This window comes from Anopheles nili, chromosome 3 (assembly GCF_943737925.1).
Source record: "Anopheles nili chromosome 3, idAnoNiliSN_F5_01, whole genome shotgun sequence".
Lineage (NCBI taxonomy): Eukaryota > Metazoa > Arthropoda > Insecta > Diptera > Culicidae > Anopheles > Anopheles nili.
This window is the reverse complement of record NC_071292.1, coordinates 22,073,616-22,101,611: the sequence shown is the minus strand read 5'-3', so window position 1 is coordinate 22,101,611 and position 27,996 is coordinate 22,073,616. Positions and strand designations below refer to the sequence as shown.

The window sequence follows — 27,996 nt, the reverse complement described above, 5'->3', positions numbered from 1 at the left end:
CATGGTGGACGTGAGGGAGTGTGCGAGCGAGCATCGCGGAAGCGCCTCACCGAGCAAGATGGCCACCCTCGGCCTATCGAAGGTGTTCATCCTAGACAAGTACTTTACCGAGCTGCAGAAGTTCTGGGAAACGGAAAAGAAGCTGCAAGGTAAGCCCGTCACCGCGTATGTGGGTAGGGCGCTAATGCGTCCGTGTTTTCCATCATATTTTCCACTCTTACCACCTCAACGATCAGAGACTGGTGGAAGGAAAACTCACGTATCGCATGGTTCACTCCGAATGGTGGGTTTTTTCGTTTTCGACTTCTGTTCGATCGTCTGTGGCAGGTGAAATCGTAAGGAAATCGTTCTTATAGCCACCCGAGCGAACGAGGAAAATGGAAGCAACAAAAAAAATACACAACAACACGCCATACTCTCTAATTAGAAAACCCAACACCCATTTGCTGGAACGGTCCCGCGCGTGGAGCAGAGCGCAAGATGGCGTTCTTCGGACGTTCTGCTCGCGCGGCAGCAAAATTGGTTTCGCTCCGAAACCGATCGTTCGCCTTTCCCGCCCAAGCTCGGATGCTCGGACACCGGCCACGCGGTGGCTGATGCGACCGTTCCCGGAGGCCAACGATCCGGGCCGAGCCTAATGACGCACGTCATTAATTTTGAAACGAAATTATGCTATTTATATCGTTACTCATGAAAATGACTCCAGGCTGGGGTCGGGTTTTGATGACGGGAATGGCGGGCGAAGGAGACAAAAATAAAACCGGGGAATAAAAGCGAAGGATCCTCCGCATAGGTTCGCCTGTAGATGGACAGATGAGAGGCCCATTAATGGGAGGCACCGTCATTGTGCCGTTTTTTTTTAGGGGACGAACGAGCAAACGACCCGTCAGCTAGCCCGTGGTAGGAAAATTGTCAACTACGCAATAATGGGAGCCTGTCCGAAAGCGATGCTCCATTCCGGGAACTACGAATTAAGTGCTTACCATTCAACGCGCAATTGCTTCCATTGCGATCGCTTTATTTGAAGTGCTAAGCGTCGGGTTCTACTAGCAGCAAGCCATTTTATCTTCTACTGCCTATGCCAGTGGGATTCGTTTCTCGTTTCATTACTCTTTTAACGGCAACCCTTTGCAGCTGTGTGTGGCTGTGTGAATAAAATGATCTTGCACAGCTCGTTCGAAGCGCGGTCCGTTGCCCTCGGCTAATAAATGAAGGCACTGACTTAACCTATCACGCGACTCGCCCATCGCAGCCAGGCGTGCAGCTGCCGGGAACGGGGCTCGAAACGAGACACCCAAAGGTCCCACTGGGCTCCGAGGCCTCTCATCGATTGTTCGCTAACCGAACCGTTGATTGCAAAAGTGCATTTTTCAAAGCCGCCCATCCAACAATCGACCCTCCGGGTGCGCCATTCAAATGGGGAAATGGAAATGCCATCTCAAAACCAACCGAAACCCGCCTCGATATCGCGATGGATTTCTAATTATTGGCCCGGTTCGTTTGAGTGCGCTTTATCAAACGATCGTTCTCGATCGTTTCCTTCCCAGTGCCGCGCGGGATCCATTGAATTTTCTTGACTTTTTTTTATTACTTGTCTCGCCTGTCCGCGATCGTCGATTTGGTCGCCCGGCTGCATGCAACTGGCGAGAATGGAATAAAAAGGAAAACATCGTTCCGAAAATTATAACTTATATATATATATTCTGTTCGCTTTCGGTGCGCTCGTCTGCCTTTTCGTTCTTTTCTCCTCGGCGCTGTTATTTAACGATTTTCGATTGCAATCGAGACGAGGCGAGGATCCAACTGGTGAGACCACTGGGTGGTGGAACCTTGAACCTTGCGTCCACTTCGGTCTGGAGCCTGCCACGAGCTATCTGCGTCTCGGTGAAGGTTGACGATGCCGCACTCCTTAAGGTGGGCCCCTTCTACTCGTCATCCCGAAGGTTTCTTTCTTTTTCGTTCTTCGGGATGTTCGAAAAATTGCCCCATCTCCAACACAACGGACGAGTGCGGGTATTCTTGGCGTCGTTCGTTTTGTTCTGCGCACTGCTTTTCTTTTGGCAGGCCTGTTGGCGCGATCACCACGCTGCTTGTGGAGTTATTTCAGCCGGTTTCGCAATGCCCTGGAAGAAGGAAGAGTCGCCATGGATCGAAATTGTTTTCAATGTCAGTAGAATGTTTGCACGCGCCTTTTTTTGCTCGACTGTTGCAATCGTGCGATGATGTAAACGAAAGGAATCAAATGTTCTTTCTCGGCATTTTTCGCTCCATACAATTGTAAAGTATGTTCAATGTGCTTGTGCGTTTGATTTTGGCTTTTTTAAACACACTTTTTGTTGAAGTATTCTCCCGTGCAGAGATTTGATGTTGTATAGCAACGATTATTTTTCATCCTATTCATGGAACCGTGTGGCGAATGCAATGTGTGGCAATCTCGCGCGACCGAGTGCATGCTTTCTTGGCTTCATGTGGCAACGATCGAGCTGAACGGGAGCAGAAGCGACGAACCCCCTTCTAGCTACAGCATGCACAGCAAAGCGATAAACAGGACCGACCACCGACGGCCAGGCAGGCATCTGGTGGTGGATGTTCCGATTTCATGTTCGGAACTTGATTTCCTCTCGGTTCGTCCTCTTCGTCGTACTCTTCGATCACACCTCGTCTCGATCGTCGCTCGTTTCCTTCCGTTTTTCCTCCGGCGGAACAAAATTTATCGTTGCATTCATCGGGACCATCGCACATACACATGCACACGTGCATACACACGGGAGGGTGGCTTCCCGATGGTTGGCGATTTGGCGCGCAATGGACCGCGTCGGCTGTGGCTGCGTCCTTCGATGCACTTCCAAGAAACGCGTACCCGTAGCGCAAGTGTTTGCCGTTGCCGTGTACCGACAAACGGATGAAAAACGACCCCTTTAGAGCCCTTGGTGGGAGAAGCAAAGGTGCACCTTGCCGCAGAACCGAGGGTAGCCGGAGCCGGATGCAAACGGATAAAAGTTACCACCGCGGTGATGTTTATGCAATGATTTGTGGTGGCCATTTTTGTGTGCGATTGCTGTGCGCATCGTCCAGTGCCGTTTTATGTCGTTTGCTTTTGTCTGCACGATGCAGTTCTTGTTCTCGCCCCGCAAACGCTCAACCATCCGGGATGCAACATCCATTGTGTCGCCTCAGTGCAGCCGCGCCATTTGACGCAATGTACGCTGCCGTTTTGTGGCGTTCGTTCCATTTTCCACCCCAAACCGTCTACCCTGGCACGCTCCACCAAAAACACGGGGAGGTTGGTCGTTGTTTTGTTTACCTCGCGTCCGACCGAGCGGGATACGAATTCTGCTTTATTATGAACGTACGGGGACTATCGCATCTTTTGCATTCTTGCGAATGTTCGTGCCTTTTTTCTCTTCACGAAATTCTTTTAAGGCTTCTTTTTCTCTCACTCTGTCTCTCGTGTTTCCCCTGCTCTCGGAATGCACATCATCCCGATGGACGGGGCCGAAGTTGAAGTTAAATTCGAAAAGAATTCACACACAGAACAAATTATATTCATACATAATTTATGTTAGTTTCGGGTCCGTCGGTGGGCTCGCTTTCTCGTGTTTCTCGTGCTGCTCTGCGTTCCCATCGGGGCAGGTCGAGCGAACCGCCGGCCGTATCAAATTTCAATTTTTTAATTAAACCCTGCCACTTGATCGGTGGCCCCAGCGCGTTTCGGGAGCTTATTGTGCTGTGCCGGCATTCTGCGCCTCAGTACGCCACTGGAGGAACAACAGCCGCTCGATTAATAAGCCTTCGGTTGGTGGGAAACTATGGCTCTTGTGTGGCTGATTGAATGGATTGTCTGGTTGTTGGAAAGAATGGAGGTTCGGAATGAATTTATGTCACAGTGCTAGAGAGTGTGAGTGAGCGAAAAGATCTAAAGGATGAGAGCAAAAAATTGAAAATCTATATCAGGTGCAAAATAAATAATAGAATATGTGGCACAATATTTCCTCAAATCAGCATTCCTAGCCCATGTGGCAAGTGACTATCAAATAAAATGGAATACCGTCACCATCGCTTGGTTCCAACGCTTTTAGTTTTCTTTTTGAATACAATCCGTGGCAGCTTTTGTCGCTTATTCAGCCTACGGAACGTGTTACAGGTCGGAGCTAGCCTACTGTTCCATGCCACACCAAACCTGAACGCCGAGGCGTATATAGGTTTTCAGCAGCTGTGGTCGTGAAGTGTTTCTTTTTTTCATTTTATTTCTGCATAACGAAACCCTTCACACTTGCGGTCCATTCTTCCAGCTTGCCGGACCGAGCGTACGAAACATAAGCTAGCAGCATCGTCGTTTGACCCCTTCGGGGCTTTCCTCTGGCACGGTCGTCAGAGTCCCTCTTGAAAGCTCTAGCTACGTGCCAAAGAGCCCGCGTGGATGGAGCCCTATTTAGAAAGGGTAACGTTTCTGCCTTTTTCTTCATCACCCGCTTGTGTTACTCGCCAGCACCAGCACCAACATCCAAGCTGGCCAAGGTGAAACGATGAAGAGGGAGGTCTTTGAAGACAGGGAGACACACTTTTCGTTTGCGAATAAAAGCGAAAAATAGTTTGTCACGATTTCCCATTTCATGACGGTGCTTATTCGGTGGTAGTCCGGCTATGAATGTATCGCTCACTGGTGGAGTTTTTGGGAGCTCTGGTTTAGGATGAAGCTTTTGCTGCCCAATTACGGAACAGAAACAAGGGTGTATAATATAGGCGCGCTCCCAACGCGCTCCATTTAATCACTTTCACAGATTTAACATGCTTAAGTTTGGCCCACTCCTGCACAGCCTAGCTCGTATGAGTTAAAATGGGTACAGTTTATTGCTTTAGAGGATTAATGCTGCATTTCTACACACTTCAGTTTACTCAACAATATTTGCTAACGTTAAACGTCCTTAACGTACATCTTTAGACATGGTTTTCACCACTCGCACTCAGCGTCCGAGCTGCAGTGAAGCCAAAGAGAGCAGAACGAATCCGTAAATAACAGTAACAAATCTTCCATTTCCATTCGATGTCCCGCAATTGGCAGCAAGCGATCGCTTTTCCGCTCGAACGCACCGCATCCAGCGGCGATCGAGGTGACGCGCCAACCAGCTCCAGCACGGCCGGGAGCATTAAAAGCAGTAAAATGCAACCGTGCCAGTCGACATCGACTGGCGCGGCGGCAACCGTCGCTCGTAAACATACCGGGGCAGAAAGTTTAAAACAAAAATTTATTTTTATTGCAAATTTCCTTACGGAAAAGCGCACAGCGTGAGGACGGCGGTCCGAGTGTGGTCGTGCTATCTTCAAACGGTACGCTTGCTCGATGCACGGGGAGGTTCGGTTTGGTTTTTGGCCTGAACGGGACCGGAATGGAATGGTTTAAATTGGCGGCTTTCGCGAGAGTCGCGAGTCTCGCAGTCGACGCGGGGACGCGGGATTTCCAGCGTAAAAGGAGCTGCAAATGAAGAAGAAAAAAATAAATACAACCCCCTGCAAAATGTGTGAAACCGATGGTGAAACCAACGGCGCGAAGGACGGACGGGAAGCATTCTTATTGCCTCATAGCCAATTTATGTATTTATGAGATGGCTACACTCGGTGGGTCGTTGGGTGCTTTTTTATACCCTTCGATATTTGCTCACGGCTGCTGAAGTGTGAACGTTCCAGCGCGAGTACCAGAGGGCAAAACGAACCCATAACACTTAGAAAAAGAGGAAAAAACAACCCACGACGTAACCATCGGAGAACGGCAAACGTTTCTCGCAGGCAATGGAACGCTCAAGCCAGTTCCCGTCGTTCAAGTTTTTCTATGCGACCGAACGTTGCGCGAGTTTTCTATTCGACGGATCGCCACACCAAACATATAATCATCGTAAAACTTGCCCTGAATGACGTCCACAAAAAAAAACAGCACACGCCCTGGCCGCAAAGGAAAAAAGTGCTCTGCCCTGCGCGACCTATCGAGCGAACGCTACAAATTTCCACAGCGTCATCCGACGGTCATCGTTTTGCATCCACGAGTAAGCGGCTTGATTCGGCTATGGCGCCCGCACGGACAGAAGAATTTTAATTACCACCCATTTTTAGAAGCCCTCCCATTCCGGCTCGTGAAAGGTACCGTGAAAGGGCGTCAAAAGAGAGGGCTCAGTTTTGTGGTCATAAATATTGCGGTGTGCCCGAAATGGACTCCGGTGCGTACATTTCACCTCACGGTGTTTAGTTCACGGGATGGTCAGAAGAAAGTTGATCGCTGGTTGGTCCGAGGAGAGAAAAAAAAGTGGCTCGATCAATCTAATGATACTGTGAGTTCATCTACTTCCCTGATGAGCTTCCGGTGGGCCATCGATCAATGTCAAAGCGATCCGGCAGCGCACCGGCGATGCTCACGGGTGTACTTTGTTGTTTAATTGTTGGTCCCGCTTGAATGGTCTTTAAATGAGCAAAAAACATTACACCATCCGCGTTATTTCTTGCCCTCGCCGAAATGCGTACGACTTAGCCGTTAATGCTATTCAAAAGCGTAGCATCACGTGCGTGCCGCGCGGTTCTTGCGGCACACGTTAGCGAGCTTTGAAATTAAATTAACGAAGAATGATAATACGAACATAATTGCCGCTCCGAGGGAAAGTCAGCCAACCGGGCCGTCATGAGCATCCACGCATCCACAAGGGGAAAGAACAGCACCACAAGGCATGCACGTAAGTGCCGGGTGGAATTCTCTTCCAGGAAATCTTCCATCACCTGTCAGCGACGGTACGGCCGATTAGCGCATCGCGGTGTGCACGCGAGGCCCGTGCCCATCGGTACCGTTGCGGGAAAGCTCGCGGCAAAATCTACGACCAAGTGTGGCCCCGTGCCCTATCGCGGCGGACGGTCGACAAAGCCGACGATGCCACCGATTCACCGCCATCGTCCCCGAAAACGGATCGTTTGCCGATGACAGGTGACTGACAGTTGATTATCGTGCGTGCGAAAACTGTCCCGCTGGACGACAATGAGGGGGACGCTAAAACCAAGGAGAAAGGAAAAAAGAGAGAGAGAGAGAGAAAGAAAGAAAGAGAGAAAAACAAAAGAACGGGAGAGAAAATTCGGTAACATTTGCGCTTGAATCGACCGAAAGCATACAAAAGACTTCAACGCGTGGATGGTATTTTTAAGCGACGAACCCCTTCGCAGATTTGCATCAGTAGCGTTGAGGATTTTTTTAGACACTTTTCTGTTGAAAGATTCATTCGCCTCAGTAGCGTTTCGAAAGGCATCATGTTGACGATGATGATGTCGTCTCCCGAATCATTAGGCTACGTTTAGACGCGAAATATTTGCAACACGTAAACGTTGCGATTGTTCTCTTCCATTGTGAGCGTTCTCTTCCATAGGATCTCACCAGCACGCTATTTGACCTGTTTTCGCTGCTAATAATGCTTCTTCCAGCTCTCGAGCACAATTTTGGCGAAGCAATCGCTTTAGCTTTTCACGCTTGTTCAGTCCCACCAACAATGCCCGGTATGTCAACAACCCAAAAATGGGAGAAAATTATCTTCATCGAGGACGTCGCTTACGGGCGTACGGCTTATCCTTTCTCGGTCGCTTTAGGGCTTTCGTACCTGGCATCGTCAGCGCGCTGGCCAAATGATGGCCAAGATAATGATCGGATCGAGTGGGGAGATCCAAAAATCAAATCAACGAACGCCGGTGCGGTGCCAGACAAACAACCCCGCTGGTTATACGAAAGCTCCCGCGGTTCCCGGACGCACGGTTTTGGTTTGGCCTTCTCCACATCGTGCTTCGTGATGCCAATCTAAACGGATCCAAGCTTAGCGGTGACTGGATGCATGAACACAGAACCCAGATGAGGCAAAGCGTGGAACATAAAATTAAAATATTTCTTCCCCTCTGTTATTCCTGCGCTGCTAGACGCATTGCTAGTCGGTGCTGTTGTTGTTTCTATTTTATTTCGTGATTTTCCGAGCTCGCGTTTAATGCCTTCGTTGATGATCTGCTCCGATGGGGAGCTGCGTGTGATTCGCCGCAAGTTCTCGACCTGCGGACTGGAAGTTGCCTCCTCAGTGTCGACCTTTTGTGATATTAACAATCAATCAAACGGCTGGAATTATTTATCACGTCGCGCTAACCCTCTTTCCGGGCAGGTGGCTGGATTAGGAAAACCGGCTACGATGGTTTTTATGATCGCTATGTATGGGTGTGTGTGTGTGTTTTTCGGTCGAAATAAAAGCTCCCCCGCTACGTTATGAATTCAAACTATGCTTTCCCCACGTTAAGCCCTATCTTACACCCCGTTATGAACATCGTCACGCATTTCACCATCATTTCGACCCGGTCACTGGCATTTTTTGTTGTTGTATACGATACGAGGTTCTGTTTTGGTGGTTTTATTTTTCCCCATTCCACCTCACAGTCTTGCTGTTCCGATAAACCCAGGTCCTGGTTTGACACTTTGGCTGGATGTGACTAAACTTCAACCGATCGCCCTGAAAACCAGTTCCGAAAGCCCACCGACCGGACGGACGGATGGAAACGAAGAAAGAAATGGACACCATCCGACCTGACGGCCAGAACCAGTCAAATGTTTTGATCGAGTCGTTTATTTTGTTTCGATCCCCGTCGCCGCTGGCTTCGGGTGACGCGGTGAACCGGGAAGATAACAGGATAACCGCACCCGGTTTCACCCTGCGTCGTTGTGTCGTGCAGTGCGAAAAAAAACATCATCCGAAACAAGCACCCAACCAACCCCACGGGCTGGTGTTGGTGACACGCGGTGAAAACTTTCATCCCCGATGGGGACGGACGACCCACGAGATGCACGGACGGAATATGCTGTTATTTGCATAAATTTATATCGATTCGTAAAATTAATTGTATCGAATATTTCATCCAACCACCGCCCGGAGAGAGAGAGAGAGAGAGCGCGCACCGTTCTGTGCGTGAAAGCTTGAGGCCGGTGTCTTATGGTGACGTCGTCCGCCGATGTTCCAATGAACGCGATAGCCCAACATGGCAGATCGTTTTGCTGACGCAACACTCAGCTCCTCGTTTTCTGATCGCACCTTTTTCTTCAACACGTTCTCGTTTTGACGGGGAAGATGTATCAGATGGAGGTAGCCTGAAGAGAATTCAATGCGTTGCTTACCGTTGGAACAGTGTGGTGCAAAATTTCGTTTCCTTGTGCAGCAGAGTTTATTATGCGATTGCGAGATCATTGAATCAGCTGAAAATTATCCGGAACTAAGTCTCGAACCAGAGCATGCAGTAAAATTCGCTGGAATTAAAGCATTACATAATACCGCCTAAGAAGCGCCGATAATTACCCAACAAAATTGCCAATAGGTCATCACACGAGTGTGATTGCATGGAAAAACCCCCTCGTGGAAAGCACACAAATAAACAACAACGGAAAAGCAATAAGCTCCCACCAAACCTGCCAGCGAGATGCGTGCCCCGAGTGAAGGCCAACAGACGGCAGCATCGTCAAAAACATGAAGCCTTTCGAGGCACTTCGAAGCCAGCCTTGCGGTTTGTCTCGTCTGACCACCAATTGGGCCTTTTCCACCACGAGCCACGTTATTTCACGCGCCAATTTATTGCGCCTTGGTTTGCGCTGGGAGACTTGCTCCGAAGATGGGTGATTAATTGATGACACTGGGACAAACACTGCCCGGACCCGTGTTGTTCTTCTCGTTCTCTCCATTCAAAGCCACTCGGCTATTCTCTCTCTCTCTCTCTCTCTCTCTCTCTCTCTCTCTCTCTCTCTCTTTCTCTTCCTCTGTTGGTCAGACTGATGCCATGTCGTTCAATTTTATTTCCATGCATCCCGCGGTGCCATCGAAAGGCCGTGGACCCTTCATGCGTCCAACGGGCGTCCAATTTCGGCAGGTGCCGAAATCGTTAATTTGCGCCCCTCTCCGATCACTCTGTGTCGCCGGCCAACCCAACGTGGATCGACGCAATGATTGCGCGTTTCGTGGCCGGGTCCACGCATTTTGCGCATTTTTATTTGCGGTGAAATCTACTCGCGTGTGGCGGGAATGGGAACGCGGAAAAGCTGTTGGCTTCTATTTTCTCCACCCGATCCGGGTGCGCCAGTGCGTTGCTGACCGACTGGAACGTGGCATTTTCCCGGACCATCATGCGTAAATGATGCGGTTGAATGACGTGAGCCGCCGCTACCGGACAGCTTCCTAATTGGACGTCGTGAACGGATTTGATTAGATGACGGTTGGCTGCAACCGGGGAAGAACCGGTAGTGGACCGTTTTGTCGATCACATTTTCACCAACCACCCTCGAGCGGCCAGTAAGTCGCAATCGAAGCTCTCCTGTCACGGGACGACACGCGAATTTCTTTCTGGGACGGCATTCCGCCGAAAGGTCAACCCGGAACGAACGCGTCCATCACCGATTGCTTGCGTTGACACGTTTCACCGTTTAAACGATGCCCCCGTTATACTCCGGGCTCACCACACAACGAGGGCAATCGTAGCCTCCGGGCTAGGGGGCTGGTTTTTGTGACGAATTTGCGACGCCACCGTTGCCGGATTAGCTCCACCGAGAGTCGGGAAGAAAGCGGCCAGTGTGGGGGTTGTAATGAGGGGCAGAGTGAATGAGAGAGAGAGAGAGAGAGAGAGAGAGATCTCTCGAACGTGATCCACTTGTCGTGCGTCATCGCCCTCGCCTGAGCAGGGAGCCTTATTTTAGGCCCAATTAACCCTATCCACAAGGGGTCCGACGTCCTGGGGGTGAATTCTTTGAAATAAACCATCACAGACTCCCTGAGGTTTCTTATCTCTCTCTCTCTCTTGTTCTTCTTTGCACCCTCCCGAAGCCTTCAGGACGCGTCAGAGAGACGTTCCACACACAAACTCACACGTGCCCTCGAGAAACCTGCTCGAAAGCGTACAGGGCGCGAGATTCCATTCGAGCCTGCGTGCGGGCTTTCGAGGCTACGATCGACAACGAAGTTCAAGTTTTCCTATCCCCCAACTCCACCCTGAAAACACCCCCCCCCCCTCACCACCCTCTGTGGAAAGCTTGCCAAGACGGAACGGAGGTGCTAGAAACTTCGGTCAAACGGCGCTCAAACGAAGCCTCACTCTTCCAAAAACGAACGGACAAACAGGAATAGCCGCCTCGGGATCCGTCCGTTCTACACGTGCACGGCCGAACGATGGAAGGCTGCCCTTTTAGGTCGCAGCCACTTTCTTCTTTTCCCCAGCTTCTTCGGCCCTCGAGAGTCGCTTCGTCCGGCGGCTGATCGCTGCCTGATGGAGATCGTGTGCTCTGTCGGGCGGACAACCACCGGCAACCGCACTTAGTGTCGGGCTATTAGCGGGCTCTAATGATTGCCATTAATGAGAAGAACTTTTCGCCGTACCGCGCGGTACGGCGTATGGTGGTTTTTGGGCGGTTTCGGGAAGTAGCCTCGGGATCGCTTCTGATGAGGTTTGATAGCTGTAGGGCTGCTGCCTGATTGCGCCCTCTTTCAAACGCCCAGCATCTGTTGTCTAATCCTCTCGCCCCCGTTTCGACCCCATTTCCAGTAGAACATGGAACCGACGCCTCGGGACCGGTTTAGGTACGGGTTTCATTCGGGAAGCCGCACTAACTGTACCGGGCACATTTGTGCGGCCTGGGCAAACAAGCATGCTCGGGAAAATTCAGTAAAACAGACACGAAAACAAAACGAGCCCCCACTCCGCTGTAATGGGCTGCAAAGTGCGATCAGCGACTAAACGCTATTACCGCTACAGTGTAGCTGGCTACCGGGCATACCGGGTGGTGTGGTCTACGATATCGAAAGACATCAACGAGTGTAACGGCGGGAAACGCGAGTGGCTGATCCGGAAAAAAAAACTGCCCCACGGATCCTCTGCACGGGAAATTGAAATGATGATGAAGAGCCGTTTATCTTTGCATTTGATACAAACGCGAAGCGCAGTTCCTGGAGGTGGCTCTGGATGGTCGCTTTTAATTGGCAGGAAGAAGTGGAATTGAGTTGTTGCGGGATGCGCACGGATCGCTTAGGTGGCTTTCTGCGCAGATCTTCTGTCGCGCAGGTGGCCTATCATTGGAGATCAGCGCTAAAAGATCTGCAGATATGACACAAGGTTTTTCAGGAAACATTGGCTTAACAATGTTTGTAACTACATTGTTTTATTACAAAAAAAAATCCAGCTTTTTATGCTGGAAATTTGCCGGGAATAGTAAATGAAATTGTAGCCTTAAATTTCTCTACCATCCGCTGTTAAAATCATATCACGAAGCCACCGCATGCTTGAATATAAACGCGAATTCATTACGATACCCAGCACGAGATAGCAGCCGTGCATTTTACCTTTCCGCGGGCAAACTGTGCCACGAAGCCCACCATCAGTTGCATTACTATTATCGCCATCTCGGCCCGTCGCTGCAATCTGCATTTCCTGCCGTTCACATTGGCTGCCTACGTGTCGACTCACGGAGCGAGGTTTTACATGGCTTTACGACGATGGCTCCTTTAAGGGGTGAGCCTCAAGTGACCTGACACAACCCCCAAGCCACCAGGACGCGGTCAGTGCCCATACACACACACACACACGCGCACGCATCGATCGCTGATCGGTTTCGGTTTTGGGCCGCACCGGAGACGGGGTTGAAATTGTGCGGATTATTTCTGGACACTCTCACACGCACCGGCCATCATCGGTGGTTCTGTTTTCGTCCCCCATTTCGTTTCGGCCACGTTTCCAATCCATTAGCGCACCTCGTTCAAAGATTCGTTACGCGACGCCACTCTGACAGCCCCTTCAGGGGTTTTTTTTGGAACGTGCTAGGCGTTTCTTCGGATGAGAAGTGTCCGTTTTTTTAGAAGTTATCTTCGAGGAGAAAAACAGCAACTTGTACAACTTATTCAACAAAAATTTATTCGCTTTATCTTCAAATCTACCAATCAACCAATCAATCTGCTCATCTTCGTTCAGTTACAATCGAATTTGCAGCGCAATTGCCTTCCCGATCGTGCCTTACAGATTGCCGGCCTCAACCCGAGCCGATCGGAACTTCAGTTACAAGATGGCCGATCGGTCTGGTACGGCTAGAAGCGTTGGAAGAAGTAAACAGCGTCAAAACGGTGAAAAAGAAACAAAACTCGCAAACCCTCGCAAGGCATATTTTTTCCTCCAATGTCCGTTTGCATGGGGCTCTCGCCACCGCCATGGCATTCCTATCCTACTTCAGACCGCCATTCGAGTGAGGCGTGAAGATCCGCCCGAGCACGGTAACAGCTGCACGATGATCTGAGCCACCCGGTTGAACAACCGGCCACGCGGGCTATCTTCCGTATCGGGTGGTGCCGGTGGTCGTTGAACCTTCCCTGGTCGGATCGTCCTACTTCTACCGAGGAGGGGGAAAATCTGAGATGGCAGGAAACGGATGACCTACGTACAATATGCTCGTCTGTCGCGAGAAAGAAAATAAAAAGGGTAGAAAGTGGCCCCGTGTGCTTGGTTCGGTGCCGGAATCTGTGATCCGTGTCGCATGCCACCGGTCGAGTGATGGCGAAAGAGGCGAGGAAGGGTGAGGATGGCGTTGCTGGCATCTCCGGTTATCATTAGCCAGCAGGCGCTGATGGAGATGTAAATTTAATTAACCACCATTACAACGCGTCGCCTGTGGACGGTTTTCTCTTCTGAACCTTTGCTGGACCTGGTTGGAGAAGCTCTGGTAGGGAAAAGGCTTGTGAAAGAGCCTCAACGTCCCTTTAGGGTAGTGATCGAGGACTTCTTAAATCACGACAAAACTCTACCATACACGGCTGTTTTTTTTATATTCGACATCTTTAGAATAGTACTGAAATGGTCACTGAGAAAATGAGATTATTTGACTGATGTTGACATCCAAAGATCTCTGTACCTTTGACATTTTTGCCATCTCTAGGACGATCCATACACAATTTCTTACGTTTTGACGTCATGTCTACCATCAGCGTTAGTTAGCTTTAACCCGTACTAAACCTGTTTGGTTTTTAGAGGCGGCTAGAGGTTAGTGTGGAAATAGAAACCCTCATGACTCATGAAAGCCCTTTCATAGCAATTCACTCGCGTATACCCCGACAATATAGCCTCCTGGGTGGTTTTTGCCCATTGCGAGCCAAACGGCCCTCGAACAAGATTGAGGCCACCAGAGGTTAGCTCAAGCAACGTGGCTCGCGCTTTCATCTGCCCCACAGACTGAAGATTCCTTCTGAACCCTTGGGCGGTGTCTTACAACCTTTTTCGTCGGTGACCGGTCGCAGTATGGCTCAGTTAGCAGCTCATTTTATGTGCAAAATCTCATACATTACCAACCTCGCGCTGCGTTCGGTGGGACGCTTTACCGGCACGGGCCCCGTTTGTTCACAAGATGTCCGCTAAATGAGGCGGCATAAAACATATCATTACGCTTTATGTTTATCATAAAAACCCGTTAATGAAAAACTAGCACGAACCGACGGAAGGCCGTCACCTTCGAAATTCGGCAGGAATCCGTTCGGGCAGGGGTTTTGCTTTCTTTTGGCAGGTTTTCCAATCATCCGACCCGCGAAAGAAGCGCGAAATGGGGCCACGTACGCAATCCGGTGCGTCGCCGGTTTGACGCAACTTTTCCTCACGCGAAGGAAGAAAAAATGCGTGCCCTCTTTGACGGGACAAAAAGTAAAGTAAAGCTCACACCGAACCCATCGTCAAGGAAACCAAGCATGATGGCAAAACGGGTGCAATCGGCACACACTGAGCAGCAACGGCAACAACAAAAAAAATGGTGGAAAATATAGACACCCCAGTGGGACTCTCGGCTCCCGTGGGCAGCAATCCGGAGTCAATTATTTCGTAATGCTTATTTACGAAATGATGGCCTTTGGGGTTGCACCGTTCCGTTTGGTTCGAGCCGCTCGCATCTTCCGCACCCTTTGGCGAAGGGTGCCCTCTGAAGAGGGGTGCGATTATCATAACGGGAACGGCTCTCCGTACCGTCCTCTGCACCACCGTACAGGACGCCGGTCACGATTCGGCGATTTCCGCAAATTGGTTCAGCTCGCTCGCTGAACCCTTCCAGGGCGAAAATATGTCACACGGACCTCCGATCGCCCCGATCGACGTCCCGATGGATGTCTAAATTGGTACGAAAGCCCTTCATGCTCCATTGATCCCGTGCGCGGTGCTGATCGCCTCTGGGAGCGTTCTCAAACCCGACAGCTATCGATCCGGACCCCAGTCGTACCTGGAATGGGTTGCTGGGACGCGGTGTTGTTTGAGAATTTTAATGATATAATAAGATTAAGATCAGCTCCACGCGATGGTTCGTCCCGTTTCACGGCAGGAGGCTGTAGCAACAGCGCTGGTGCGTAATTATCCGTATGTGCGCGGTAAGTGAATGAACGCGCACTGGGTAGCAGGTCTCGACCAGGCCTGATTGCGTGCAGCTGGCAGTTCAGGGCAATCCCGATCCCCGTTGGGGATCAGTCAATGGCGGCACGGACAAACTGGGCGGTGATCCACCATTGCGTGATCGAAACCGGCGCTCTCCGGGAGCCATTATCTCGGTTCCGTCTGCTCCGGAACGACCGGGTTTGAGGTCGTGGCGATTTGGAACGTATTTTCGCAAGTACTCAAATTGGGTCCATTCGCACGATGGTGAATGGAGATGAAGCTTCTTTGTTATTTTCCTTGCAAGCTTCTGAGGGATTAACGTAAACGGAGGAAAACGGCAATTATGGCCGTGCATCTACTGAACTGCCGACCGTCGTAGTAGTCCTTGAAAATTTGTCGAATGTCACTGTCAACTTTGACAGCCGATTGTTATGATGTCGAATGCGGTTTTTCCTTCATTTAAAACACGCCAACCTTCTCTCATTTCCAGATGCATCTTCATCGAACGAAGCCGTCCACCTGCAGCAAAGACTGAAGAGCCTCAGCTCGGAGTTGGTGACGCTGAGGAATCGACTGCACACGGGCGGACAACCCCCAAATGGAGCCGGTGGCGTGACCGTTGGTGGAGGCGTCGTCTCGCAATCCACCGGACCTAACAACACTGGCACGAACCAGAGTGGCGGAGGCCATGGTACAACCGGACTCGGACAGCACGCGACCAGTAACGGCCTGTTAGCTTCAGGAACGGTTGGTGCGAATGGCATCAACGTGCTACCACACCTGGCCAATGGTTGTTCGAACACTGGCAACTCCACCAGCAACGCTACCAATAATGCTAAGGTTTGTAGGCGATCTGCTAGCGATTGATTTATCGACAAGCTACGCCTAAGATCCTGACGGCTCGCTAACTTGACAGCTGTCAAGTGGAAGCCAGGATTTCACGAGATCGCAATTTCTAATGGCTCCATTTTTTTCTCCTTCCAACAGAACCACATGCTGGTGCCGAGTGCGGCCCAGTGCATACCGTCCAGCCAGGCGAGCAGCAATCTGAACGCCTCGCAGCCTAACGCCAACGTCTTGCCGGTAGTTTCACCAAGGAATACCTCAATCCCGTACCCGTTGCCACATCACAACACCGGCACCAGCACGCTGTTGCACGGAGGTAAGCAAATTTCGGGCGACCCTTTATGTACGTGGTTCGGGGCCAGTAATCAGGACGTGACATCCACTACTAAGACACAAGGACAATTGAATTTCCCAAGCAATATCTGAGAGTCGTAAGGCTTTTGCTCTCATTAGCGTGACATTTACAACTGGCGGAACGTAGCCGAACGAAAGAAACGGAAATGAGCTGAACCAAAACGACGCAGTTTTTTTGTTCCTTCGGGACCCCGGCTGGACATGGCTCGGTGGATTGCTTTTCTTCTTTTCTTCTCGTGGTGCGGTCTGCTCCAAAACCTGCCAAGCCGCACGAAAAACGATCCGCATGACCCTGGGCTCGACGTTCGCTCTTTTGGCTCGCACGGCATGTCCACGATCATCCGTCAGCCGGTCCGGGCCTGAGCGGCATAATAATTCGTTCGTGCCGGTGTTCCGAACCTTTCCGGGACCTCCTTCCATATGATGACCCTCTCCACCACCGCCATTGCATAATGCTATGGCACGGCGACAGCGCCGCTTCTGCCCGCGCGATTATGGTTCATTTTACTTTCGTTCGCCGAGCCCCGCATCGAAGAATGAAAAAGAATGCATGGCTTGTGAGCGATTTTTTGTTGTTGTTTTTGCTTTTCCATCCTCTCGTCCCACTCCGGATGCACTCAACACGGGAAGGGTGGTACAGGGTAGTAATAAGGGCGGAGTACGCACCGGCCGGCATCGCATGCATCCTCACCGAGCGCGTTGTTTAAATTATTGAGCATATAATTTGCTCCAGCGTGCCGACATAAATCAGAACACGACGGAGCACGGGCGACGTAGAATAAAATGGCGCAACGTATCATTTGCTCGCCTTCCCGCAGGCCAAACAAACAGACGCCTGGTTCGCGTCGTGATCCGGTCGAAGCAATGCATGGTGGCTTAATAAAATGCGGCTCCATGCGAGAAGCGCCAAGGCGTGTGTGTATGAATGTGTTTTTTTTTGCTCATAGCTTAGAGAACGAAACGCATGTTAAGCATGTGGCTTTTTCTTGTTTGATCCTCGCTCGTTCAACCCCCGACGAACGGTAGAATTTCTAATCCATTATTTAATGTGAGCCCCAACGTCAGCCTCATCAGTGGAGCTTGTGCCGGTTAATTCCATTGATTTCTCTTCGCCACGATGCCACGGTGAAAACTGAAGCCGAGACGGGCGCGAACCTGTCCACTGCTGCAGGGCTCTAATCATCGAAGCTAACGATTCCGCTGATGGCTCATTTGAATATTCGGTAATTTATGGCCCACTGGGTTGCGCTAGGTTGCGCGAAACGCACGGCGAAAGTTATACGATTTCATCCCACTGGTGGCCAGTGGCTCGGTGCGTCCACCATTAAGGTAACAAATCGCACCGCATTAGCCGACACCGTTAAGACGCTGGGCACCTTTCACGGCTCACGATCGATCTCGATCAGGCGGGAAATGTGGAATAATCATTCCAGCACCACATGAGTCCTGGCTCTGATCCCACTGTTGCGCTTGCCTCTCGATGATCATCGATTTAATCTCGCATTTTTTTTCTCTCCATTTTCTGATCTCTCCCTTCCAAACAGACACGATACCGTGCGGTGGAACGCTTCCCAGACGCACGGCGATGGGTTTTGGTGGAAATGCGACCTCATACGGCATGGGACACGTCACTGGTGGTGGCATAAATGGTGGTATTGGTGGTGCTGGCGGGACTACAGGAGCCGGCGGACTCGGTTCGTTTGCATCCCCCAGTGGAACCGGATCCGGTATGGTGCTGGCAGGAACAGGACCCACAGCGACGCAGTTCCGCGATCGGCAGGAAGGACCCACTGGAAATGAGATGGATGATCTGATCCATCTGCCCGGCCCACTCACGGAGGACGCGGTCATGCGCACTCTGCACAACCGCTTTAATGATGGGAAATATTTCGTAAGTATCCCCGATCGCAATCTCCATCATCGATCACGACGACGACATCTTTGGCGCTTGGTGATGTAAGAAACCGCAGTGGTAGTATGTCGTTAGACTACGAAATAGGTCGTCCTAATTCCCAAAGAACAGCAGAGAATTAAACACATAGCGATTGCGATCAGCTGTTTCTATTAATTTACGTACTTACACGGCTTCGTTCGTAAACCCGTCCCCGTCCCGTCCCGGTCGGTTCATTAGCTAATGGGGTTTATGAACAAAATATGGCCCGGTCTGTCCATTATGTCCTCCCACTGGGCTTGGGGACGTCGATTGTACGGCTAATGGGTGCGCACCGAAATGGAATTCACCTTCACTGGGCCACTTTCGCTTGACTGGAAATGTTCGAGCTGCGGAGGTTTAATTTCCACCGTACGGAGTCAGGCGGGCGCTGAAGAAACACAATAAAACATACATTAAAAGTTGCGAGAATTAATGAGTTTATGGGGCCGCGTCGGTTAGGGAAAAACTCGGAAGCTTCTCTCACCCAGCTCGGATTGGTTTGACCCGGTTGGGGAGCTTTCGTGGCTTTGGTTGGTTTTAATTTTCCTCTCGAACGTTCCACACCCTGCGTGGTGAAAAACTCCAATCAAACACGGGCTTGCTGCTTGGAAAAAAGCACCACCCGATCGATGTCAGGGTCAGATTTAATTCCTTCGAGATCGACGGCTCGCGGGAGAAGCAAATTTTACTTTTTCTCAATCGTGTTCGATCTGACGCGTGCTGTTGATCTGGCAAAAATCTCTGGCCGACTCGATGACTAGTCTAGGAAAAGGTGAAATGAATACCATGATCGTTTGTGCATTCACTTTTTCTTCCCCAGAGGCGTCTCGGTCAGTGAATTACATCTAATGAGGACGCTTTAAAGGCCAAGCAAACTGGGTTTCGGGTGTGTTTGTTTTGTGGCGTTCCGTTTATTCGCGTGTACGTTGTCGATTTTTCCGTCCCCAGCATATTCGACCATGTGGTGGTTTCCACCGACCGTTGCTGATGGCCGTTTAGCGGGAAATTGTACACATTTTCCTCGTTTCTCACGATCCCGCTGTTCACGCCTTCACGAAACTGGTTCACCGTAATTCGGCGATCTCCAGACCCGATCGATCGGAAAGTAATACCATCAGCGTTGATTGATCAGCGTCTCAATTCAGCTGTCCGGCATTGATACTGCCACATGTGTGTGTGTGTAGAAAATTGCGCTAGCGACCCATTGTGTGTCGGAGCTGGGACGCGTCCGCGATTCGAAAGGAAAGTGAGCGCTTTGATCGTTGCCGATGACCGATGGGAAAATGAAAAGTGAATCACACTGCCACACCATCATTCACACGTCCACGCACACCCGCAATCGGGGACATTGGAAAGTGACGGTGTTCGAAACAAGGGCAAGTTTCGATCATCGGACGAGCGCGATAGTTGCCTTCGGCGTCCGCGCCGCATCGAATTGATAACGATGGGTTGGAAAAACGAACGCCTAACACACAAGCGGTATAATTGGATAATCCTCTCCATTCCATCCAATCGTTGAAAATGACACGCTGAGTTTCATTTCCGCCACTGCTGCTGCCGATGGGCGTTTTTGGGGTTGGTTATTTTTTCCCTTGGCTGTGAATTTTTTAATGGTTGTTAAACACCCGATCGCAGCACTAATTAGGCTAGATAAAATAGTTGCGAAATGCTTTCCATAATTCTCCCGTTCCGTTCGTACCCGGTGAGCACACGAAATGAGAAAAATAAAACCCTGCCATACGAACCTGACAAAAAAAAAACACCGAACACAAGAAACAACCGGGATGAAAATAAAACAATCAACACCCATCGCCATGCGCGGAGATATTCCAACGATCCGCGGCATTTCCGCCGTTTCCTCTCGAATTCCACCACACCGGCGGAACCGGTCCGATTGCGCGCTGGTGTGGTCTTCTCTCGCTCGCTTTTCGCCCGTTTGCCTGTGGGCTTTCGCTCGCCGTTCCGCGGGCATTCCGTGTTTATATTCATTTCATTTTGTTACGATAAAAAAAAACCGCGCGCAGCCCACTGCCGAGGGCTTCCTTCGTCAAGGCGTCCTTCTTTTTCCACCCTGCCTGGTTTGCAATCCGTGATCTTGACGAGACGCAACACGCCACGACAAACAAACAAACCAAAAAACCACAACATAAGTAGTCATAAAACGAAGCGTACGGACAAAAATCACTAAACTGTGCATGTGCAGTGTTTTGGGCTGTTCAGTTTTTTTTGCTTTGATTTTGCGTACATCTCGCACTTGTTTGTCGCCATTTTTTTTCTCCACTGCTTTTCGTGGTGGGGGCGGGGGGGCGGAACCGGCACGTACCCATCTAACGGGTGTGGTGCCACGAGGCAACTTCTCATTACCCACACGAACGAGCACATCCAGGACGAAGCGATGACCATCTTGGAAGCCATTCGTGCCTCCCTCTCACGATCGACGCTGGCCTGCGTTGGCTGCCATTTTGGTTGCCCCAGCATGAATGGGTGGTGCGTGATCTTCGGGAAAGGGAGGTAGACAGGCGCCCGAGAGCAGAAGTTCTGTAGCCCAATCCAATTAAACGGCCGGAGGGTTCATTAGGTGGGTGGCGCGAAGACGAGCGGCTTCGGAAATACGGAGGATTAAAAATAATCATACGAAGGTGGGAATCATCATTTGGGTTGGGGAGGAAAAAAGGGAGGATCGAGTCGGCGCAACAGCTGCACACGCACCGCAATCGGGAGCGCAGAAATCGATTTCCAGATTCTCACTGCTTCTTCCTCTTCCCGGGCTTTTCCTGCTCTCCCACTCACCCTGGTATCCATTCGCGATGGGATTAAGCGTACGTTCGAATGAACAGCATCGTTCGCGTTGGGGGTAATGTCGGCGACCTCGCGAATGTTTCGCAAGCAAGAATCTTCCCTGCGCGTGTGTGTGTGTATGCGATCTTGGTGCCCTCTCCACCACCCACTCACCCTCTCAACCATCCCTGACGATCGCTTCTCGATCCAGCGCTGCTGGAATGCAAGTGCTCGGTTGAGGACATTCTTAAGCGGCTCTTAAACGGCCCCCAAGCCGGAAGGGAACCCTCAGCATACCATCGTCGCTTCGTCGTTGGACGTCACCGTCGCCGACGACCTACTTGGAGCCCGTAGACCCTCCGAGAGGCAACATCGATGGGCCCTCCGGCATCGACTTTCTCGACCCTCCGCACATAAATCACAATCGATCTTCGTTCGTTCGGCACCTTGTGGCGGTTTGGCGGCGGCTGCCTGTCGATCGATTAATCCTTGACAGGGAATTACCTCCGTCCGGGTTTGGGAGGGCTCTTTTTATAAGCTGCGGAGAGAGGGGGGGGGGGGTGGGAGGATTTTGGGTGGAGCGTCAAAACCCGTTACCCGCGCGGGATCGAAGAAAACCCGTGATGGGCTTTCTAGGGTGAGGCTCTCGAGCATCCCAAGCATCATATTGGTACCGTATTTTGATGCGAATTTGACAGGCTGTCTATTCGAAACGAAGAGAAATTGATATCATAATAGTAATTTGAGTTAATGGAAAATAGCAATATTTTGATACGGTACGAAACTGAGTGAACTAATGATTTAAACCTGATGTTTCTAAGTCGAGCCAAATGATCGATATATTAATGCTTTTCATAACTTTTAACAGGTTTTTAAAGACAAATGCAATTGACCGAATGCACGTTTATTAAATGCGGTGTAATCAAGGCCCACCTAACCTACGTGGCGGTTAACTTCGGTCAACTATCCGCAATTACTATGATCGTCTGGGAAGGGGAAAATCTCCATTTGAATTTATTACACAGCCGTTCAATCAATTACTTCGCCCGCGTGTAGCATAATGTCGTACGTGTCGTGCCGCAGCAGTAATGAAATTTGACAGCCCGCCTTCCGATCGAACTCGCATTAAACCCAACCGTCGGTCAACCTCAAGCGGTTCTTACAGCTGCATAAAAACGGCAACAACATGTTGACCACGTGTGGCTATTGGCTCCGGCTCGATCGATGCTGGACCGCAGCACTAGGATTAGCTTCACAAGCTAGCTGACGGCTACAGAACACGAGTTGCATAATTTCCCATTCACTGGCCGCATGAGAAAATCCCCCGCTCCAAGATAAGACCGGCTGGGTGACACTCTGGTGGGTGGGTGTTTGAGCTGGTGTGTCTGTGTGTGGTTGCAAAAATATGCACACGTGCAATCACTGTTGGTCCGTTCCCATGGATTTCCTTCAAAAGGTGTCAACGTATTGAGCTCGTTTGAATGATTTTACGAGTGTCAGGCCGGACATTTATGGATTTACCTCAACGGCTAGTGGCCAGTATTCGATTCGTAGTTCTAAACTATCATCACCAAACCGCGTTCCGTTTGATCAATCGATAAGAAATGTTTCGAGCCTCCGCAGTTACTGATACTCTCGTTCCCACGCGGGTTTACTCTCCCACAGACCAACGTCGGTCCGATCCTGCTATCCGTCAACCCATACCACGACGTTGGCAACCCGTTGACCCTGTCTTCAACCCGGTCCGTGCCCCTCGCACCACAGCTGCGCAAGATCGTCCAGGAGGCTGTCCGGCAGCAGGCGGAAACCGGCTACCCCCAGGCGATCATTCTTTCTGGTAAGCGACAACGTCTCCAAAAACGGCTGGCTCAGGTTACCGTCGGGTCGCCTGGATTGAGGTGAAATGAAACGGCTCCCGATGACATCAGGAAGCGGACCGCGAGATAAGGGCGCGACTTTCTCCACCCGGGCTCATTAGCGCGCGTGCCCAGCCCAAGGTCTTGCTGACAATGGTTTTTTTTTCTATTGGCGCTCTTTTTCTCCCTATTAGGCACTTCCGGTTCAGGCAAGACCCACTGTTCGATGTTGCTGCTGAGGCAGCTGTTCGCAGTGGCCGGCGGCGGTCCGGAAACCGACGCTTTCAAGCATCTGGCCGCAGCCTTCACTGTGCTGCGTTCGCTTGGATCGGCAAAGACTGCGACTAACTCTGAGTCGAGTAGAATCGTAAGTACCCCGTTGTGGGGTCAATCATGGTTGAACGGTTTGGATGGATACTGTATTTTAATTTTGTCAACTAACATACTTAACAAACTAACTGGATGGTTGTGGACATTTCGTGATGCAGCAAGCTTCCGACTAGTTGATAATACAATGAGCCCGATTTGCGTTCAAAAGTCAACATACTTATGTATTATTCTTCTCCCTTATCTCTACCAGGGCCAATTCATCGAGGTGCAAGTGACGGACGGAGCGCTCTACCGCACCAAAATCCACTGCTACTTCCTCGACCAGACGCGCGTCATACGTCCGCTTCCGAACGAGAAAAACTACCACATCTTCTACCAAATGCTGGCGGGTCTGAACGCAGACGAATGTGCCCGGCTCAACCTGGAGGGGTACTCGCCAGCGAACCTGCGCTACCTACAGCACGGCGACATCCGGCAGGACGAGCAGGAGGACGCGGCCCGTTTCCAGGCGTGGAAAGCCTGTCTAGGCATCCTTGGAATCCCGTTCCTGGACGTGGTGCGCGTGCTCGCTGCAGTTCTCCTGCTTGGCAACGTACAGTTCGTGGATGGCCAGGCAAGTATTCCCTGCGGCATTGTTACAGCCAATAGTGACCAGCAGGGTAGGAAAAACTTTGGCTGCGTGCTAGCGCTCATACATAGCACGCCATGTGGTCTTCGTTCAATTCTTGGTTTTCCCAAGGAAAATTCTTGAATTTTTCTTCAAGAGTGGTTGATGACTACGATGTTGCAGAATAATAATGATGAAAGTCTTTTCTTATATGGGTAATTTACGGTTGACTAGCAGTTTTCTGCTGGAAAATGATAATACTCTTAGCGTCTGAGTTATGCTGCAAAATATCGTAGGACTTTTTTGGAGATTAGATGAGATTAATTCTGTAACTACTGCAATTGATTGAGTTTTCGTTTTAATAATGTAATCGATGCACCGCGATTTCTCTCGGTTGCTCCCCTTCTTCTCTATCACAGGGACTCGAAGTGGAGGTCGTCGGGGAAACGGAACTAAACGCAGTGGCCAACCTGCTAGGCGTTCCGCCAGCCCAGCTTTTCCGCGGGTTGACAACACGCACTCACAACGCCCGGGGTCAACTCATCAAGTCGGTGTGTGACGCCAACATGTCCAACATGACGCGCGATTGCCTAGCCAAGGCACTGTACTGTCGAACGGTAGCGACGATCGTCCGGCGGGCGAACAGTTTGAAGCGGTACGTATTGAAATAGCTATAAAAAATAGGTGCACCTTCGTGAATGCTTAATAAGATTTGTCTCACTCTTGACGACCCCAATCTCTCGACATACAGTCTCGGTTCGACGCTCGGTACGCTTAGCTCCGACAGCAACGAGTCCGTGCACAATCAGGCCGAGGTGGCCAGCCAGCATGCGTCCACGATCGGTGGAAACGCGGGATCTAAATCGATGGCGGCCCTTAACAATGCCGTCCGACACGCGACGGACGGTTTCATCGGTAAGTGGATGGCTAGGGATGCTGGTTGACATGTGGGAGGGAAAATCGTGAAAGGAATCACGACTACTATTCTACTACCAGGACGAGGATTCCATACGTGCAATTCTTTAAAACTGTACTACTTCAAAAGGGGTTCATAAAGTATGTTCTGTTTCAAACGCTTTCGGAAACAGGTTGCACATAGGCACTAGTAATATAAGAAGGATAGCCGCATCTTTCTATCAAAGTTCACAAATTACTATCTCATGTATGAGACATAATTCTACGTTTCTAAAAATAGACAATGTTGCAAGTAGCGTCACCTAGCGGACGTTGCGTATGCATGCAAGTTTGCATCCAACAGTACGCAGCTCAATAGATGCATATTTGGCAGCACGCAACCAGTCTAAGAAGCGTGCTATGGTTGGGTACAATAGAATCTCTTGCAAGCAAGTTGCATCTTACTTTGACGATTGCAATTCAATGTTTTTAACCAAACCACTCTTATCAATCCTATTTTTCTTCCTTTTCCACTCGAATAGGCATTTTGGACATGTTCGGTTTCGAGGAACCTCGCCCTGCCCAGCTCGAGCACCTGTGCATCAACCTGTGCGCGGAAACTATGCAGCACTTCTACAACACGCACATCTTCAAAAGCTCCGTCGAATCGTGCCGAGAAGAGGGCATCATTTGCGACACAGAAGTTGACTACGTGGACAACGTGCCTTGCATTGACTTGATCTCGTCCTTGCGCACCGGCCTGCTGAGCATGCTGGACGCGGAGTGCTCGGTACGCGGTACAGCCGAAAGCTATGTCGCTAAGATCAAGGTGCAACACCGCAACTCAGCTCGTCTCGAACAACGCGCCCTCGAACCGTACGATCCGCGACTCTTCGCGATCCGGCACTTTGCTGGGCGAGTCGAGTACGACACTACCGATTTCCTTGACACCAACCGGGATGTCGTACCAGACGATCTAGTTTCGGTGTTCTACAAACACACGTGCAGCTTTGGCTTCGCAACGCACCTGTTCGGAACTGAGCTGAAAGCTCTATACGCACAAGAAAGTGGCCCTCGAGGACTCAGCTTCCGCATTGCACCCACCTCCCACACAGATCTGCTAAACGGAGACGAACCCGTCTCAACATTGACGCAGGACTTCCACACGCGCTTAGACAACCTGCTGCGTACGCTCGTTCACGCGCGACCACATTTCGTTCGATGCATTCGCAGCAACACAGCCGAACAGAGTGGTGCCTTCGACCGTGGTGCAGTTGTGCGGCAAATCCGTGCCCTGCAGGTCCTTGAGACAGTCAACCTAATGGCGAGTGGATTTCCACATCGGATGCGCTTCAAACAATTCACCTCGCGATACCGCATGTTGGCTCCATTCCGTCTGCTACGTCGCTGTGAGGAAAAGGCCCTCGAAGACTGTAAGGTGGTGTTGGACTACGCGCTCGAAAACCCACCCGAGCTGGACGGCTCAGTGACGCTTTCGTGGGCACCCGGAAAACGACACATTTTCCTAAGCGAAGGCATCCGCCAGCATCTGGAGCGATTGCGAGCGGAAGTGCGTATGAAAAGTGCCACCCTTATCCAAGCGACCTGGCGTGGGTGGAATTTGCGTAAGCGCCTCGGAACGATCCGACGCACGCACGACATCCAGCTGATGGGTGGTGCGCTTCATTCCATCAACAAGACCTCAGGTAAAGACCTCGGTCGAATTGCTGCTGTTGTGTCTCTCTCTTTCGACCACTAACCACCGTTCGTTTTTAACACATTTTCAGGCACTCGAACCAGCAACGTTACGCACGGGAACAGCAACGGAAACACGGGTACGGCGACGAGACCAAGACCACAACCGATCGCTGGTACGCCTCCTCCAGATCCGAACGAGAAGTGCGACTCGAAGATCATCGCCCAGACCTGCACCCTGTTCGGATTGGACTTGGTAAGTGGCACCCAGCGAGATCCTCTCCAAGGGTGGTATTTGCTAAATAAGATCACATTTTCTTGCTCTTGGTGTTTGTCGTTCGTGGTTACGTCCGACGTTTAAAGTGCCTGCTGTGAAAACCATCATCATTCCTACAGCCAAGAGCGTTCATTATGGTTCTGATGTATGAGAAAATGGTGGACATTTCAAGCGTATTGAATAGAAATGGCATTCCAACATTTTCTTTAAGCATGTTTGGGTCTTAGAACATATTCAACTGCATTTTCTCGAACGTTTCTTAAGCACAAGAAATCTCTTAAAGGCCATCCATAAGATAAGTCCACAACCTGAGCTGTTTTACTCCAAATCATACTTCGATTAAAATCCACTCATAAACCCCTGCACTGACAGAAAACAAATAAATCCCCATAATAGCACCGGAAATCGGTTGCCCGCTCAATCGTACGCCAATGTTAACCCAACTCCCGCATTGTAAACGTGTTTTCACAAGCGCCATTAAAGCAAGCGGTGGCTTCCGGTCCGCGAATCCACAAACATGCTGCGCTAATAAACTGGCGTGAATTTTTTTATCGATTTCCATCCCCACCCCCTCAACAGTTCGCACTGCGTGAATCGAAAGCGCGCGCCTGCAAATTAATCATTTTAATGTCCCTTTTCTTTCCCTTCACCCCGCTTCCAGGAACGACCACCACCCGTCCCACCGTCCCGCTCGTACACCGTCACCGGAAACTCGAAGCTTGGCTACCCGCAAACGCGCATCATGAAGATGAACTTCCCGGAGGATCCGGCCGCGGTTGGGTTGGGAGAGCAGCTGCGCAAGGGGGAAGCTGTCACGGTGACGGGAGCGTCTCATCGTCGGGGCCATCTGATCGTGGAACACAACGGAATCAGCCTACACGTGCCGTTCCAGTACATGGAGCTCGTGAAAACGATCGCACCAGGACCGGCTGGGCCAGGAACTGCGACAGGTGCCCCAAATGGGACGACTGGAGCCCCACCACCACCCACAGCCACCGCGGTCAATATTTAA

General features: G+C 50.7%; 1 protein-coding gene across 1 annotated transcript; it reads left to right on the top strand.

Moving 5' to 3' along the window:
- Position 1: 1 nt before the first annotated feature.
- LOC128723311 (unconventional myosin-Ia) lies at positions 2-27,996 on the top strand. Its single transcript, XM_053817038.1, is given in 12 exon segments — positions 2-149; positions 15,905-16,254; positions 16,402-16,576; positions 18,159-18,248; positions 18,294-18,505; positions 22,991-23,162; positions 23,376-23,548; positions 23,762-24,124; positions 24,538-24,773; positions 24,870-25,033; positions 25,555-26,963; positions 27,646-27,996. Coding segments are annotated over 12 exon segments (3,843 nt in total).